The sequence below is a fragment of the Porites lutea genome, chromosome 2 (genome assembly GCF_958299795.1).
Source record: "Porites lutea chromosome 2, jaPorLute2.1, whole genome shotgun sequence".
Lineage (NCBI taxonomy): Eukaryota > Metazoa > Cnidaria > Anthozoa > Scleractinia > Poritidae > Porites > Porites lutea.
Window position 1 is genome coordinate 32,987,591 of NC_133202.1, and position 19,056 is coordinate 33,006,646.

At 40.4% G+C, this 19,056-nt stretch overlaps 3 protein-coding genes across 3 annotated transcripts in view; all 3 read right to left on the reverse strand.

Annotated features, from left to right (window-relative positions):
* Positions 1 to 18,951, reverse strand: part of LOC140926082 (uncharacterized) — a 48,328-nt gene extending 29,377 nt beyond the window's left edge. The window contains exon 1 of the mRNA XM_073375880.1: positions 18,271 to 18,951. Coding sequence (XP_073231981.1) covers positions 18,271 to 18,596 — 326 coding nt within the window. The 5' untranslated portion in view covers positions 18,597 to 18,951. The remainder of the gene's footprint in view (positions 1 to 18,270) is intronic.
* On the reverse strand, positions 8,664 to 12,853 carry LOC140928378 (uncharacterized). The gene is made up of 4 exons (XM_073378117.1): positions 12,315 to 12,853; positions 10,588 to 10,745; positions 10,211 to 10,417; positions 8,664 to 9,185 (listed from the first exon to the last, which is right to left on the reverse strand). The coding sequence occupies exons 1-4, from the start codon at positions 12,629 to 12,631 to the stop codon at positions 8,704 to 8,706; spliced, it is 1,164 nt and encodes a 387-aa protein (XP_073234218.1). The 5' UTR covers positions 12,632 to 12,853; the 3' UTR covers positions 8,664 to 8,703.
* LOC140928214 (uncharacterized) lies at positions 15,120 to 18,163 on the reverse strand. The gene is made up of 5 exons (XM_073377933.1): positions 18,144 to 18,163; positions 16,685 to 16,764; positions 16,149 to 16,307; positions 15,796 to 16,002; positions 15,120 to 15,642 (listed from the first exon to the last, which is right to left on the reverse strand). Exons 1-5 carry the CDS (start codon positions 18,161 to 18,163, stop codon positions 15,161 to 15,163), a joined length of 948 nt encoding a protein of 315 aa, XP_073234034.1. The 3' UTR covers positions 15,120 to 15,160.
* Positions 18,952 to 19,056: the final 105 nt, after the last annotated feature.

Below are 19,056 nucleotides of genomic sequence, written 5' to 3' on the forward strand. Positions count from 1 at the left end.
GTCCACCCAGAAGGACAATCGTTCTGCGCTGGCATCATCAGCATTGCACCACGTGACTTGACAAAGCAGACAACACAAGGCGCCTCGTGATCATGGAGATTTCGTCTGAAAGGATACCCGTTGTAGGAATTAACCTCATATTCAGTACCGAACACATATCCTGTGTCTTGATTACCGTCGCTGTACCTGTCGTACTTTGGATTGTGTGGAAGACAAAGGTAGTTCACTCCACCACCTTGGTGATGGTGAGCTTCACCTCCCATCAAACCTGAGGATGATAAACTACATACTTTAACAGGCTTATAGGGGAACACCACTCCACTCTCAAATGACCTCACCACAAATTTTCCCGGCTTAGTCTTGGTGACCGTCAGCACAAAAGAACAAAGTATTGTTACAACAAACTGCATTTATTACACATGTGGGTCCAAGTTGCCCAAAACAAATTATTCACTGCATTGAGTGCACTCGAGCTGTCACAGTAATAAACCTCTATGAGATAAAGCTTAATTATTATTGAAACTTCTCTTCAGTTTGCGAACAATAAATAAATAAATGTTCAAAAGATGTAATTATCGGGCATTTGGAGTGAATGCTGTTTCTGCAAACTTAAAGCGTCACAGTGAATGTTCCCTGTCACTAACTTTAAGAGGGAAAAAAGGAAATAACTTAGTACTGGTTTTTTAGACCAGTTCGTAAAAACTCTGTGCGGTAGATAATACAGTGTTGGTTTACATAAAGTGGCTGTGCGGAAGTACCTTTGTAAACTACATCAGCACCTGCTGGACAAGTGGTCCTTCCCCAACGAACATATTTCACTCCAGACTTCCCAGCTCCTTCCTTTCCCTTTTCGCCTTTGGTTCCTTGAGGCCCTTTCAAGCCAGGACTTCCAGCAGAACCTCTCTCTCCTTTGGGACCGGGAGGGCCTGGAAAAGGTCTGTTAACGCCCGGCTTACCAGCATCTCCTGTAAGTAGTCAGAAATACAAGGTTGAAAGATTTTTGGAAAATGTCAAGTAAAGCTAATAGCTCCATCTCGATAGACACTATGAAGATAACATTTCTTTTTTGCTCATTTTCTCTCTGTTAATTAGAGTAGAATACCTTTTGCCCCAGATTTGCCAGGTGGACCGTCCTTACCAGGAGGCCCAGCTTTCCCAGGAGACCCAACACCAGGTACTCCGGGGTTTCCTGGTATTCCTGGTTTTCCAGGTAATCCATCGCGGCCGTCTCGTCCTGTAATGAAAGGAAATCCAAAGTTAAATTATTTACCACTCTCTCCTTTGGGACAAGGAGGGCCTGAAAACGTCCTGTTAACGCCCGACTTACCTGCATCTCCTGTGAGAGGTCAGAAATACACGGTTGAAGGATTCTTCCAGAAAAAGTACCAAATCAGTTTGTGCTCAGTTTTTCGCTGTTAAAGAAGAAAAAATTATCAAAGTTGAGTACCTTTTGCCCCAGATTTTCCAGGTGGACCGTCTTTACCAGGAGGCCCAGCTTTCCCAGGAGACCCAACACCAGGCAATCCGGGGTTGCCTGGTAATCCTGGCGGACCTGTGGGACCATCCTTTCCATCGCGGCCGTCCCGCCCTGTAATGAATCAAAATTTGAGGTGAAGTTATTTACATGCGTGGAATAACTAACGCAAGATAGTATTGAATCTAGTCTCAAGGAAATGATCATATCCCAGTTACCATTTTACGCATTAAGGCCCTCAAAGAAAAGACTAGAAAGAATCCCGATTTTTTACGTTACATGTGAATTACAATACCTCGAGTTATGTAGGAATAGCGCTTTTGAACCATCAATTTGCTGGCAAAAAAATCCGACCTGTTTATTAGCGCTCCGACCCTGAAAGCAAAGAAGAAAGAAATATGACCTAACTTTCACTGAGTTGCTGGGTTTACGGTTTTGTGGTTTTTAATCAATTTCGGTTTTGCTTTTGATCTCTGCGGTTTTTCGAATTTCCTTTTTTGAGCGGTTATTGTTTTTGCGTTTTTTGTGAAGTTCTGTAAGTTTTGCGTCTTTATAAAACTTCGTGTCGCAGTTGCTCCATTCTAAACTGAAAGGTAGAACTTCTACAAAACAGTTACAAAGTTTCAAATTGGTCACAAAAAAGCTTTTTTTGCCCATTTTTAGGGGACGTTTTTGCAGTTACTATCAACGGCGCATTGATCTCCTTCCTGGGGCATACATAGTGTTTTTCTGGTATAAATTTTGTTGTTGCTACTTTTACTAACAAGAGCTCCTTGCCAAAAACAGTTTACTTGCATTAACGTGCATTTCTGGTAGGATTTTAATTCTAGTAGCTTAGTAGCACCTCAAGAGCTTGCAGTCGCAAGCTATGACGATTCTACGCACAGAGCAATTTTTCATTACTAATTGGCCGGTATGGGCGGTCATAAAAGGCTAACTGTTAACATCATTTCGACAGAAAACTTTGGGGAAGCAGCGTTTTAGTTTAATTTTTTTTTCTTCCCTAGCTTGTATTTCACCTTCGCCTTTATAAATTCACTACAATACTTATTGACTACATCCATTCATTCTCGAGTCTATTTTGCCAAAAATTAAGACACACTGACCTTCACGCGCAAGTCTAACAACAGCAAAATAGCCATACCATTAAGAACCCATCCTCATGTCCGAGCTATTCTTTAATAACAGAAACTGACTGAAATCTAATACTGAGGTTAGGGAGCGTCTTAGAACTTGTGATTATAATCTGATTTCATTTAACTCGCCTTTCTTCCACAGCCTTCAATCGCTTTTCAATGTCTGATTTCTGACCGGGAGTTGTGTTTTAAATTGCCCTCTTTGCTCTAGTGCCCAATGCAGAAGACACCGTTGCAGAGATGTTAGCAGTAGAGGCTTGTTTGCCTTCTCGACGCAGTTCCTCCAACGTAGAAATACGACGATCCATCTGAAGAATGACAACCACCAAAGCAGCGCACGTCGCAGCTAACACAACGCTCACAAGCAAGTGTGGGGACACTAGGTCAGACAAGCATTTCCCTTTAGGTTTCTTCTCAGATCTACCGTGATTCATCTCAAGACTTCCAAATTAAATCACCGTTTTTGCACGATAGGTAATTCTTCTGGTTGAGGAAACGAGGACTGTTCTGTAATTAACTTATCTACTACGATATCAAGAGCCTTGGGACACCGATAATGACTAGCAGAAAATTTTCGTGTTCGCAAAATTGCAAATTACCTTTCCCGTTTTACATTTTGTCCTTTGAAGGCTTCATAATAACGCTGTCAACGTCGACCTATTTTAATTCTTAACGCTTAGCCAAACTCGAGGTCGGGAAAGGAATAAAGTGTGCATTTTAGCAAATTCAATTAACTAGCGTACGAGTTAGAATTAAAAACATCAAGACCCTCTGTCTTATAGGAAGTACTGTGTTATTGAGTATTTCACCCCTTTCGTTTGCATACATTTAGACATCAAACAAATTTCATGACATTTGTTTGCCAATTTAATCTTTATAACATTGGGTCCTGAATAAATTTCGGTATCCACTCGACTGGAACAATTAATACAATAATCAAGCAGGGAAAGGAGAAACCTAGTGAAAAAATGCCGACACAAAGTGACTGCTGCACTACAAATAAGATCATCAGAAATGTAACTACATCAATTAAATACGATTTTTTTAAAAATGAAGGTCGCCTTCTTCGTTCTCTATATATAAATGACTACCAGGATAAAATTAAACGAACCAGGAATTATTCGCACGTTACTTCGCCGTATAAGTAGCCATCAAATCCTGCAAGCACACTATGAAGGTATGTAAGCAGTTAGTAGTTGTAACTTGTTACAATGTACAACTGTAGTTACATTTGGCACAGCACTTTAACACTGCCAGCTGAAATAAGAGAGGTCTTCAAACGGAGTTTGTTCGTAGTTCTTGGATCTGGGGCGCGGGAGGGACTTTGCCGATCTGTCCATGTTTAAGCTTAAACGAGTGTATTCACTCAAACACAACTAGGTTCCTTGCTTTTAGAGGATATCCCATTTCAGTTTTCCATCTCTTCCCGATGCATTATCACCTTTAGGAAGTTATGGATCTGGGACAAGGTATCTCACTAGAGTTACAGCGTGTGCGTCTAGGGAAAGATAGAGAAGTCAGTCTCAGACACAAGTACAAAAACATTCCCTTGGTGGACCCCCTCGGACGGATCTTCACTGATCTACCAGCCTTCCTCTCTTAGCATCATTTTTCTCCTCGCCACTTTTGTTTTTCTCCCTTTGTCGTACCCAGCATACTGCGTCAAAATAGCCCTGATATAAAATATAAATAAAAATTGGATGAAGGCCCTAACATTCTGCCTCTGCCGACAGTAACTGTAACAGCGTGTGCGTTACAGGTACATTATACTTAATACTTCTGAAGATGACTATTAAAAAAGTCTGACGAAAGAATTGAGATTTGATCGTGTAATTACTTTTCTGATTCACCTCCATACTTAAGTTAGTCTGTCTGTCTGTCTATCGGTCAGGCAGTCACTCAGGCAGTCAGTCAGTCTGTCTGTCTGTCTGTCTGGAATTAAAGAAACTTGGCTCCGTGCTGAAATAAAGCGTGTGATTGTCTGTTTTTCTATCTGTCTGCGATGTCGACTACTGTGACGTTGTTTGGGTCAATTTAGATCAGGCTCTTGCCACTAAAATCCAGAAATTGCAAAATCGTGCTGCACGCATAACAATCTTACAGGTTACAATTTGCATTCAGCGGAATTAAGGAAACAAATTATCAAAACTGGACGTGATTACAGTGGGTCTGTTTTTAAGAGCAATCTCTATGATCACGATGCGCATTGTGCTGTGTGCTTTGTCATGTCACGTGGCTCAACGCTGATGATCCAGCACAGAATGACTGTCCATCTGGATGGACCGAGGAGTATTATGGGTACCTGATGACTGCATATTACTATCATGCGAACCAAAAGGATTACCTCTGTGTTGACAAAGACCAAGAGTTATTCATGACACTGAGTAATTCGGACCAGAATGGCGCCTTGCTGTACCACGTGGAAGGGAATTGTGGCTCTCTTCCATGTCTTCCCTATGTTCAGCATCGAGAGCTGACATGCCCCGTTTGCACCAGGTGAGAATAAGCTTTCCAGTAGGCTTGTGACATTCAAAAAACTCTAGAGACTGATATTAAGCATCAGACGTATCATGTGAGAAATTATTTTTGTTGAAGGCCGGACTCTGTGGTGTAACGTTTGTTTTAACTTTTTAATTGTTTTTTTGCAAAGAAACTAACAAAAGGACAAAAATTTTGAAACAAAGATAGCAACTTTTTTGCTGTTCTTCTTTTTGAAAAAAAAGAGACTTTTTTTGGTCCCTAAACGAGAACATTATTTACTGCAGTCGAACCTTTCCCTATAGACACCTTAGTAATACAGACACTGCCCCTTACGGATTTCCAAATTTAAAGAATCCCCACCACATCTGCAATACGAACTTACAGTCGTATTAGTCACAAAAAAAACAAAATTCATACAATCTCTTTCTCTATGATAAAGGCACCACTCTAATAAGGATAGTTCTCATGGTCTCAAAGATACCATTCTTCAAACAGTCCCTAAAGCTATTTCTAAAAACAGTTAATACCTTTGTTACGCAAGGTGGTCAGCTAGTTTGATCCGTCCCTTTGGTTTTCGTATTAAGGATCGAGTTTTGACTGCAGGTATTTTGTGGTACATGTAATTACAGAATGCATTGTTTGCGAAAAGATCTGTTATAACTTATGAGAATCCAGTTTTATGTACTTAAGCTGTTTAGGCCATGTAAGACCATGTTAAGGCAGTTAAAGACAGGGGAGGAGGAGGACCGGAAGGGGAAAAGTGCGAAAGGGAAAAGGGAAGGGAGCCTCACTCTTTCTCCCCAATTCGAGGGTCTCAACGGGGTGGTAGCTTCGACGGTTGACGGTTAAGTTTCAGAGCTTTTGACGGTTATAAAGTAGACTGCAAAACAGTCCGTATTTTTGCGTATTCAAGTGCGCGCGAGCAGTCAAACAAAAGGTCTGGAATGAGGATAAAAACAGAGAGCGAGACTGGGGAGAGACCCTAAAAATACGGACACATGCTAAACTGGCCAGATCCTAGATTCTTCAGGAGTCCAAAGCTACAGACCAGATCGGTTGACGGTAAAATACAACTTTTTTTGACGGTTGAAGGTTAACTTTTAGGCCGTTTGACTGCTGACGCTAATAATCCCATTGGGACCCTCCAATTCCCTTCCCTTTTCCCTTAAATTCCTTTCAATCCCCTACCCCTTTCGACGCCTCCTGCTACTACGCAGACTACCAGTACACATAATTGTCAAAGAATGAGTCTGTCAATTTAATGTGCTAGTCTCACTGTTAGTTCTGTTGCTGTCAACAACAGGTACCTAGATTTTAGATCAAAAATGAAATGTCGTTTTTAAGCGACTTCAAAGTAGCCTTGTTGGGTAATTGTGTTGTTACGTTTGTTTCCATCACCACTAACAACAAAACAGGATCAAAGTATTATTGAGAAATTGCGTTACCGCAGTCGTGGTCCTTGTGTATCCCAATTTTTAGTAAATTTCTACAGTTTTAAAAAATCTGATGCTCATAGGCTCTTGAGGCATGTTGACCCTCGAGTAATCAATTCTTAGTAAAATCGCCACCAACTCATTTGCACTTCCTACTGATTTTTAACTTTCAAAGTCCAACTTCCCCAGCCAATACACTAAGCTATCACCTGCCGTATTTTCCGAAAATACGAGACTTTTTTGGCTAACTGTTCTGCGTCTGCTGCGTGTTCCATGAAGAGGCGCTACATACTACAGTTGCCAGTAAGACTAATGTACTGTCCTATACAGGAAACTACGTCCATTTTTACAATCCCAACTGAAGCGCAAAAATGGTAATAAAAATGAAGCAGATTGTCTCTATTCATGGTTTAGGAATGAGAACTGATCTATAACAAGAGAGAATGATTTATCTACTACATAGTCAAGTGCCTTGGGACACTGATAAACGGCAGCAGAAAATTTTCCTGTTCGCGAAATTGCAAAATCACCTTTCCAGTGTTGAATTTGTCCATTAAAGGCTTCATAACAACGTATCCAGCATAACTGCTATAAGTCATTTAGTCAGAGACTAGGTGAAGGAAATAACTCCTATGTCAATACGGTAGGAACCTCCCGTAAGCGACCACCCAAAATGCAAAGACTGAGAGGTCGCTTACAAGAATAGAGTCACAGGGAGTCTCTTCCGAGAAGGGTAGGCCTTTCCCGATTGTGCTCGGCAACTTTTGAGCAACTTTTGGCGTTTGGAGCAACGTTTTGCAGTTCTAGTAACCTCGAGCAAATTTTGAGCAAAATATAGGTTTAGAGCACATATCAAGCACGAAAAAGTCAAAGATTTCATAGAAAACTTCAATTTTTTTAATTTTTTTTAATTTTATATTTTAAATTTATTTTAAAATTCATTTTTATTTTTTTAAATTGTTTTACTTTTTTTTTTCTTGACCGATGTTAGTAATTATTGTGAAGAACGAAAATAAAGCTTTTGATTAACGTTAATATAAAAATATCAAAAATTTAGGTGACAACTTTTGAAATTTAGGTAGCAGCTTTTTGGATTTTTGGCAATTTTCTAGCAACTTTTTGGCATTCCACTGACCAACTTTCAGCATTTTACGTGCACGATAGGGAAAGGCCTAGAGAAGAAGTCCAGATACATCTACTTTAGGTAAGATAGTGACGTAGAATCCTCAAACTTGGGAGGTACATACTGCCCCTGAAAACTGCAGTTTAGCCACCTTAAATGAACTATAAGTTCTATGCTTTGGTCGGTATACGGATTTCAGTCTTACTTCTCTTTTGAACGCGTTATCGCTAGAAGAAATTCTTGAATAAAGAAGAAGGTTTGTGACAGGATAGCCGGCAACTTATACTTATATTTTTAAATATAAGTTTAAAAACACATGTACAAAACACATTCCTGAGACAACAGCTGAGTGGCCTCCGTCAGACCTATCTTCGCAATTTGAATCGCTTGAGAACAAGTACAGTAGCAAAGGCTCACCAGCCCTATTCTCCTCTTCTCTCTTCTCCTTTCCTCCATGGTGGTGTACTTTATGCAGACAACTCTTTTCTTTCTTATTCTGTTTTTACTATGTTGCAAGAAGCATGTCCAGTAAAGATACTTGTTTTGTAGTCACGTGTAAGAATAAAGCTATGTATAGGGTAATCTCTCTATTGTGCATATTATTTTCTATCAGTGACATGGCATGATCATTGCCCAGGGGCTGGGCGAGTACTACTCAAACAGTCCAGATCGAGAAAATAATAAATAACTGATCGAAATTTCGCAGCTTTTGCAAAGCCTAAATTTCATTCCTTTCTTTGAGATACATTTTGAAAAAGCACTTTGAAACCTTTCAGATCATGACAGCTTTCAGCCTGCGCAGAAGGAGCCAGAGTTTTTGGGCGGGAGGAGAAATATAAACGAAGCATGCGCGCACGAGGGAAGAAAAGGAGGGGTGGAGTCCTCTATAAAACCAACCAAAAAACACTAACTGACGCCTGCCAGGCAGGCTAGACAGCTTTTGTAGTAGTGATACAAACTGACTCAAGATCGATTTTCATTTTCTTCTCCAGTTTTATTTTTTAATTTAAGCCATGATTACAAGATGACTCTCCGAGGTTGACGAGAGAAGTTTTATTACTTGGTGCAAACAGCACATGTCAGCTCTCGATGCTGAACATACGGAAGACACGGAAGTGAGCCAAAGAGCCCTTCCACGAAGAATAGTAAGGCACCATTCTTGTTCGCATTAGTCCCCGGAACATACTCCGGGTCTTTGTCAACACAAACGAAGTCTTTTTGGTTCGGGTGGTCGTAATATGCGGTCATCAGGTACCCATGATACTCCTCGGTCCATCCAAATGGACAGTCATTTCGTGCGGGCATCATCAGCATTGAACCACGTGACTTGACAAAGCAGACAACGCAAGGCGCCTCGTGATCATGAAGATTTCGTCTGAAAAGATACCCACTGTAGAAACTGACGTCATATTCAGTGCCAAACACATATCCTGACTCCTGATTGTCATCTTTATACCTGTCGTACTTTCGATTATGTGGAAGACAAAGGTAGTTTACTCCACCACCTTGGTGACTGAAATGTTCACCTCCCATTAAACCTGAGGACGAAAAACTACAAGCTTACAAAGGTACAACACTCTCCTATAAAGTGTACTCACCACAAATTTCACTTTCTTAGTAACTGACAGTACAATAGAGCAAACTATTGTTACGACAAACTGGATTTACTGCACTCGAACTGTAGCGCTTATAAATCTCTGCAATAAAAGGTAATTACTGAAACTCTTCTCATCTATTTGCAATGACTCAAAATAACTGTAAATAAATAAATAAATAAATAAATGTTCAAGGTGTCAAAAAATTGTCCGTTTGCTAAGTATTTGAAATGGAGGCTGTTTCTGCAAACTTAAAATAGTGAAGGCCCTTATACTACCCTTGTGAAAAAGATAATAAGTGGAAAAATTTTTGACCTTAACAATAACTTAACCCTCAGAAGTACAAGGTTTATCTTAGTTTTTTCCTAGAGGATAAAACATCAGCTCCCGATGTTTTCAGTAGCTGTTTGTTCATCCCTTGCACACATTTTGAGACAGGTTTAGTGATGGTCAGTTGCTATGGTTACGAGATATGAAGTCATTAGTAGCAGGTGCTCAAGTCATTTTTGGGTGAAAATACATGTTTTTTCAACTTCATTCAACAACAAAAGTAAATCTGGGGGCTAAAATCATGCAAAATGCTTATTTATGTGTTATTTTTCATGTAAAGCTAAAAAAATACCATTTATCGCAGTTTTAACCTGATTTCTAATTCTTGGTAAAAGCCAAGATGGCGACCATTGTTGATGACGTCACAGGCCTCCAGCAGCGCCACCACCCATAAAATATACCTCATCCTGTTAAGAAGATCAAAGGCTTTCCACTAAAGGTAAAATCGCTTCGAAATACCGCAACATATCAAAACCTCCAGGGAGAGGTTCCGTCCACCCCCCTCTCTTGTACCACGGTGGGGGTATGAATTTGCGTGTAGGTCGGAGGGTCAATTCTACTTTATTACACCAGTTTCTAAAACTTTTTAGTAGTAGCTAGAATACAGTCTCAGTTAACCGGTGTCTGTGTTGACGTACCTTTATAAACCACCTCAGCACCTCCTGGACAAGTGGTCCTTCCCCAGCGAACATATTTCACTCCAGACTTCCCAGCTCCTTCCTTTCCCTTTTCGCCTTTGGGTCCTTGAGGCCCTTTCAACCCAGGACTTCCAGCAGAACCTCTCTCTCCTTTGGGACCAGGAGGGCCTGGAAAAGGTCTGTTAACGCCCGGCTTACCAGCATCTCCTGTGAGTGGTCAGAAATACAAGGTTGAATGTTTTTTGGAAATTGTCTCCCGTAGCTGTTCTTCCAGGAAAAAACTAAACTAAAGATTTTTGATTTTTTCCTGTAAAGGAAACCTTTCTTCTCCGATCAGTTTCTTACTGTTAAAGAAGCAAAAGTAATCAGTGCAATACCTTTTACCCCAGGTTTACCAGGTGGACCGTTCTTACCAGGCGGTCCAGCTTTCCAGGGGACCCAACACCACGTACTCCAGGCTTTCCTGGTATTCCTGGTTTTCCAGGTAATCCTGGTGGACCTGTGGGACCATCCTTTCCATCGCGGCCGTCCTTCCCTGGAATAAAACGAAATTTAAAGCACAATTATCAATTCGGAGTTAAAGAAGTATTGGATCAAGTTCAGGGACAACTTACGAAAAGCTAAATTTTCTTCCATTTTTATGTGCTTGATACCACTCCCATAAACCCATGCAGACGATTGCTTTCATTTTATTTTATTTTTTTGTCGAAGTGTCCTATGCAAGTTTGTCTCAGTGGGCAGTGGCAAACATACAAACAAACCAGTCCGAATTCTAGTGAACTCAACTTCATTTTTTGAGTCAAATCCAAGAGATCATATCTTTTAGTCTATTACCATTTTACGCATCAGGGCCCAGACCAGATATTATCCTAACTTTGTGATCAATACATGTGAATCACAATACCTCGAATGATGTAGGAAAAGCGCTTTTGGACCCTTAACTTGCTGGAAAAAAATTCCGACTTGTTTAATAGCGCTCCGAGCCTGAATAAAAAAAAAAACGGAGAAAGCATGATGAGGTAACTTGAACTGAGTTGTTGGGACGTTTTTCGGTTTTTCAGTTTTTTAACCAATTTAATTTTTTGGGATCGGGTGTTTAGTTTCTGCGTTTTCGGTTTTAGTTCCCTTAGCGTTCATCGTTTTTGCGGTTTTGTGTCAGCACTCAGTTTCTGTTTTGCTTCTTTATAAGACTAGGCACACTAAGGGAATTTTCTTGTCACCGTTAATGGCACATTCTGGGTTACCGTCACAGTGAACTTCTACGAAGTTTCAAATTAATTAACTTAGTTACAAAAAGTCTGTAAGTCCATGGCCATAAACAACAGCAGAAACAAGGTGTGTTGTCTTTTCGGTCATTGAGAACAGTGATTTTTCGGTTTTCATTGTCGGATTTATGTCATGCAAGTCTTCACGTTTTGTCCGATTTTCAGGCATCGACTGATTTTGCGTTACTGTCACTAAGCCTTTATGTCCCGAGAGCCAGCCAAGGCATATACAGTTATTTTCTTGTATACGTAAGTCATGTGTATTTTGTTACCGTTCTGGCATCGCGATATCATTACTTTTCTTGCGAACAAAGCCCCTTGCCAAAAAAGTTAAATTCATAACATGTGGGGGTCAAGAGGCAGCGGATATCAACTGCTGAGTGGGATATTTGAAATCAAATTTTTAAAGTGCAAATTACCTGGCAGTGCTTTTTAGCAGTGGCATAAAGATATTTCTGCCAGAATTTTATAGAAAATGACAATTCTAAGCAGCACAGTAGCACCAGAGAGCTTGATAGCAAGCTATGACGATTCTAGCGAAGCGCCACTGTTCATCAGTTAAATAATCAGTGTCCGCCAGGCGCTCGTTGAAGGCTATTTGTTAACAACATCTTGACAGAAAAATTTTGGGAACCAACGTGTTAGTTCTGTTTTCTTCCCCAGGTTTTATTTTATCCTCTTCTTCATTGATAAATTTTGGAGTCTACCATGCCAAAAAGACATACTGACCCTTTGCCACTTTGCCCTTTAAAAATCGTCATACTCGTCTGACAATTAATGCTGAGATTAGGAGAGCGTTTTTAACCTTTGATTATAGTTTGATTTCATTAGTAACTCACCTTTCTTCCACAGCCTTCAATCGCTTTTCAATGTCTGATCTCTGACTGGGAGTTGTGTTTGAAATTGCCCTCTTTCCTCTAGAGCTCAATCCAGAAGACACCGTAGCAGAATTGTTAACAATAGAGCCGGCTTGCTTGCCTTCTTGACGCAGTTCCTCCAAGGCAGAAATAAGCCGAACCATCCTAAGATTCAAGATCACCAAAGCTGCGCAGGTCGCAGCCAACACAACAGACAAGAAAATGACCAAGCGTGAACACGCCAACAGGTCAGAGAAGCATTTCCCGTTGGGCTTCTTTTTAGATTTGCCGTGATCCATCTTGTGACGAATCAAATCACTGTTTTCGGTATAAGTTACTCTTCTGATTACGGAATGTGAAGTGATCTATAACTGATTTACCTACGAGTAGTACATTATCAAGGGCCTTTGGACGCTAATTATCACTAGCAGAAAATTTTTGTGTTCGCAAAATTGTAAATCAACTTCCCTGTTTTGCATTTTGTCTCGGTTGAGGGCTTCATAAAACCCCTGTAACTCACACCAATTGTCCTCACTATTTAATTCTAAGCGCTAATCCAAAGTCAAGGAAAATAACTAATAACATGTACACTGCAGGAAATTTAATTTAACAAACATTTTCCTGTGGCAATTTGGGAGAATTAAACCAGACTGCTGTTTATAAAATTGCGTTCTTTGTCGGTTCTGCCGTATCCACTCGACTGGAACAAAGAAAACAGTCTGCAGGGAATTAAAGTGAAAAGGTAATGACGATTCAGAAAATGTAAAACTGAAACTTTAACAGGGAGTTTTAATCGAAGATCGACAAGTATATGTTGTACGCTGTAGTTTATGCAAGTGATACGATGGATGTGAAAAGACCAACACGCACGAATAAGGGTAACACTGCCCTATTAAACAAATGCACTTTTAATATATTAAAAACAATTATTACAATAAATTGAACATACATCTATATTCACTCCTCAGATCTCTATAAATGACTGCCAGGACAATAAAAGGAACCATGCAGGAACCATTCACATGTTACTTCCGTGTAAGTAGGCCATCAAATCCGGAAAGTGCCAACAACGAAAGCCCAGGCTCTGTGGGAGCTCGTAGGAAATTGAATTTTATATAAGAATGTATGACAACAAATAAAACATGTTCTAAATTCCGCTTTTTTAAAAGATTCAAGATAAAAATGAGTTACCTTTTGTTTGCATTGTGTTTTTTACAGCCAGTTGGCTTCTAGTTGAATTTTGAAACCGTTTTGGAGAAAGTAAGATTTCGAGTTGCACTGTAACATTATTATTATCATGAAAGCCTTTAAACTGGAGTGCTGATGAATGAGCTTGCAAAAAAGGCTGAAATAAGTATTTTGCTGCTATGGGATACATGGAATTTAGAGACTATTCCATGCCGAAGCATAGATGGGTTGTCATCTGGGTTCGGGAACCAAACATTCACCAAACATTCATTAGCTAGTGGGCGACTCTTGGTAATCTTCGGTAAAAGTTACTTTTTTAATGCAAAATCAGCTGCGTCAGTCGGACTACGATAAATGGGGGAAAGAATGGATTGGCGCACCCTTCGAAGTATCAATTTTTTTGCGAATTATATCAGCTTTACATCAACTCTGACATCAACACATATTGACTACGATACTTTATTATTTTGTTTCTCTCCTTTGGTTTACTTTTATTCTACAGATACAAGACACTGGGGGACAGAGAGGGCAGAGAAAGGGGACAGAGAGGGCATCCCCTATATACACCCTATTCCATAGGTAATTCGTCTCGAATTATTTTTAGAATCGGGATAAAGTTACCTCGCGCGAGGCGTGGATGTTTCGTGGAGGCTTCGCATGACCAAAAGCCGTGCAAAACATGTCGGGCGAGAGGCAATGAAAGCGTAAAAAGATCGAGAGCATTCCTGAATATTGAAGCGAAATGAGTCGGCGCTCACCTGGGAAAAAGGAATCGCTGGACTCTTTGACAACCCGTGAAATCAGTTTAACTCGAAGTTGTCGTAACCTCAGTGCTTTAATAAAATGAGAAATTTCGCCGGTCTATTGAAACCGGTCGTTTGTACAATTTAGGTAGTTTAAGATCCAACGACGCGGACGACAACTAGAACGTCGAAAAACAATAGGTTTAATTAGCAAAACAACAACTTCGCACGTGCAACACACTTTTTTGTTCATTTCCTTCCCGTTTTTGCACGACTACGACGTGAAAATGCCTAATTTCGCGTTTTATGGAGGACGTAAATAAGCAACGACGAAATTTTATTTCTCTTTCTGAGCTTGAATATGGTCCCTTGAAATTCAGCTTTAGGAGGGTTCGCCTACAATTGACAAAGTAAGTGGGTAGGAATAATCGCTATAAAGACTGAAAAAAATAAACAACAAACCAGAAATTGCTCTCTTCAAACTGTAAATTATAAATGATCCTGAGAGAATATTCAGTGTGTTAACGATTTCCCTGCTCTACTGTTAGCTCTATACAAGAGAGGAAGGGTGATTCTTTTTAAGTTTCGGTTTCGCTGACACAGCTTTCGCAGAAATCTCGCTGTAGTCGTTTTCGTCGACAAAAGGAATAGCAAAATCGCTCTCCGCGTCTTTCCCCATTTTGTTCTGCGTCATTTCGTGAAGGACGCGTGGCTCTCAGCGTGGGTCATCCACGCGGAACACATTCGCGCTATGTGATTGGCTGTTGTCTAATCCCCCTTGAGATCTGTGGTGTTAAAAATAACTCGAGACGAATTACCTATGGAATAGGGTGTATATGGGGGACGCCCTCTCTATCCCCTTTATAGTCTCTTGACAGATATTATTACAGCTTAAATCTATTTTGTGCACACAGCGCATGTCAGTTCTCGATGCTGAACATAAGGAAGACACGGTAGTGAGCCGCAAACACCTTCTACAGGGTACAACAAAGCTTCCCTTCGGCCGGCGTGGCTACCAGGAACATACTCTGGGTCTTTGTCCACACAGACGAAATCTTTTTGGTTCGGGTGGTTGTGAAATTCAGTCATCAGGTACCCGTGATACTCCTCGGTCCATCCAGATGGACAGTCATTCCTTGCGGGCATCATCAACAATGAACCACGTAATTTGACAAAGCAGACAACACAAGGTGCGTCGTGTCTATAGAGATTTCTTTTGAAAGGGTTTCCATTGTACTGAGGGACCTCATACTCGGTTCCGTACATGTATGCTGAGTACTGATCGCCATCGCTGTACCTGTCATACTTGGGATTGTGTGGAAGGCAAAGGTAGTTAGCTCCACCACCTTGATGATTGTGACGTTCTCCACCAATTCTACCTACAAAGTATTAAGCACAATGGCAGAATTAATTTGAAGCATAACTGTGGAGAAAAAAAATTGTTTATTTATTTATTTATTTATCTTTTTATTTTTCATGAATCAGATCGTAAAGAAAAATGTTTTAATATGTAAAAGACTGAGTCGACATACCTTTGTAAACCACCTCAGCACCTCCTGGACAAGTGGTCCTTCCCCAACGAACATATTTCACTCCAGACTTCCCAGCTCCTTCCTTTCCCTTTTCGCCTTTTGGTCCTTGAGGCCCTTTCAACCCAGGACTTCCAGCAGAACCTCTCTCTCCTTTGGGACCTGGAGGGCCTGGAAAAGGTCTGTTAACGCCCGGCTTACCAGCATCTCCTGTGAGTAGTAAGAAATACAAGGTTGAAAGATTTTTGGGAAATGTCTCCTTCAATTGTTCTTGCCTAGATAAACCCTGTGAAGATAACATTTACTGCTCATTTTCTCTCTGTTAAAGAAATATAAAGTTAATCAAAGATGAGTACCTTTTGCACCAGATTTGCCAGGTGGACCTTCCTTACCAGGCGGCCCAGCTTTCCCAGGGGACCCAACACCAGGTAATCCAGGGTTGCCTGGTATCCCTGGTTTTCCAGGCAATCCTGGTGGACCTGCTGGGCCATCCTTTCCATCGCGGCCGTCCCGTCCTGTAATGAAACGAAATTTAAAGTTAAGTTATTCACATGCCTTGAAAAAACGCAACACAGTATTGGATCAAGTCTCAAGGAAAGCTAAATTTTCTTCCATTTTCTTTGTAGTTGATATGACAAATCCCATATTCCCAGGCTTACTTTTTTTCTGATCTTACTGTCCCTATAGTTTGTCCCAGTGGGCAGAGGCAAACAAACAAACAAACCAATCCTAGTCCTAGTGAACTCAACTTCATTTTTCCAGTCCAAAAAATAAGCAAATCCAGGAAATCATATCTTTTGGCAAATCCCAGTTACCATTTTACGAACATCAGGGCCCTCAAAAGACCAGAAAGAATCCCAACTTTTTTAACGCTACATGTGAATCACAATACCTCGAATTATGTAGGAAAAGCGCTTTCGGACCCTCAATTTGCTGGAAAAAAATTCCGACCTGTTAAATAGCTCTCCGACCCTGAAAGAAAAAAAGTTAATTGAGAGTTGGATTTTTCAGTTTTGCAGTCCTAAGCTCTTGATCTTTGCGGTTTTTCAGTTTTAATTAATTTCCTTAGCGGTTAATGTTAATTTTCGCGGTTTTGTTACAGTTCTGTTTTGCGTCTCAATAAAAGGCATTTAAATTTTTTTTTGGTCATAGTTGGTACAGTCTAGAAGGATACAACATTTTCGAAGTTTCAAATTAGTTACAACAAAAAGTCTGTAAATCTATGGCCACAAACAAGGTGTGTTGCCCTTTTCGATCATTGAGAACCGCGATTTTTCGGTTTTCATTTTCAGAATCATGTCATGCACGTCTTCACGTTTTTCGCTGATTTTCAGGCTTCGACTGATTTTGCGTTAATATCAGTAAGACCTTACGTTCCGAGATCCAGTCATACCTGAGGCATACACGGTGTTTTTCTTGTATATATTGTTATTATTAACTTGCCGTTCTCATATCGATGTCGTTACTTCTCCTGCACCGCCGCAAGGGGTGCGGGTGGGGGGTGTTACTCCCTTATATAAGCCATATATGTTTGTGCCGCCCCAAAGAGTGCGCCGTTTCGGTCGGTCTGTATACCATTTTGGTCTCGAATCGGGTATGGTTTTCGTGGGAATAACGGGAGTGTATGAAGGTATTGTCGTTTCAATTCCAAATGAATAAGAAAGGAAAAGAAATATGCGAATTCGAAACGGACTTAAAGAAATCTTTTTGTTAGGGTTCTAATCTAAGTAATGATGACATTATTTGTGCCTAAAGGCTAGGTCTGGAAATAGGTATGGATTTTAGACGCAAGGTGTGAAGACGGGTGCGGAAAATAACATTTTTTCTTTGGTCTGAAATAGGGTCAGGACTTGGAGAAACGGGCGGCACACCCCTACCAGGATTTCCCAGGAATACTCCCACCGGGCTCTTGCGAACAAAGCTCTATGCCAAAAAAGTTAACTTGATAACATTGAAGGTGAAGAGGCAGCGGATGTTTGAAATCAAATTTTATAAATCCAATTTACGTGCTTTTTATCAGTGGCATAGTGATATTTCTGGCATAATTTTATATAAAATGAGAATTTTAAGTTTCTCAGTTGCAATTCTTTGTTTAACAAAACAGAGCTTGCTAGCAGGTCATTATATTGTGACGACTCTAGCGAAGCGCCACTGTTTATTAGTAATTGAGGGCCAGGCGGTCGTCCAACCCAATTTGTTAACGACATCTTGACAGAAAACTTCGAGGAACCAACGTTTTAGTTTTCTTTTCTTTTCCTAGCCTTAATTATTTTACCTTTCTCTTCATAAGTTCACTTAACTCTTTACCGCGTAAATTTAGAGTCTGTTAAGGCAAAAAAAGGCACACTGACCCTCTCCCCTTAATGGTCATACTATTAAAATCATCCTGATTTCCAAGCTATTCTCTACGAAAACTGACTCATCGATATCTAATGCTAAGATTAGGGAGCGTTTAACTTCAGATTATCATTAACTCACCTTTCTTCCACAGCCTTCAATCGCTTTTCAACATCTGATTTCTGACCGGGAGTTGTGTTTGAAATTGCCCTCTTTCCTCTAGTGCCCAATCTAGAAGACACCGTAGCAGAATCGTTAACAGTAGAGGCTTTCTTGCCTTCTCGACGCAGCTCCTCTAAAGTGTCGTTGAACGCAGAAATACGTCGATTCATTCGAACATTCAAGACCACCAAAGTAACGCACGTGGCAGCCAACACAACACCCACAAAAATGACCAAGTGTGGAGACAACAGGTCAGACAAGCACTTCCTTTTATGAAGGCTCTTCTCAGATTTGCCGTGATCCATCTCAAGACAACAAAGATCGAATTGCCGTTTCGCGCGATAGGCAATTCTTCTGGTTGAGGAAAGAAGAACTATTCAATAATCGATTTAACTCCTGCGATATCAAGAGCCTTTGGTCACTGATAATCAATAGCAGAAAAATTTCGTGTTCGCCAAATTGCAAATTACCTTCCCTGTTTTGCATTTTGTCTTTGAAGGCTTCATAATAACGCTCATATCTCTGACGGCATGTCAACATCGTCGACCCATTTTCATTCTAAATCCTTAGCCACACTTAAGGAAAACAATAAAGTTCACATTTTTAGCAAATTTCCATTTACTAGCATACGAGTAAGAATTAAGCTCATCAAGATCCTCTTACTGGAAGTACTGTATTACTGAGTATCTCACACTTTCGTTTGCATGCATGTAGACATCAAACAAATTTTACGACATTTGTTCGAGATTCTGTATCCACTCGACT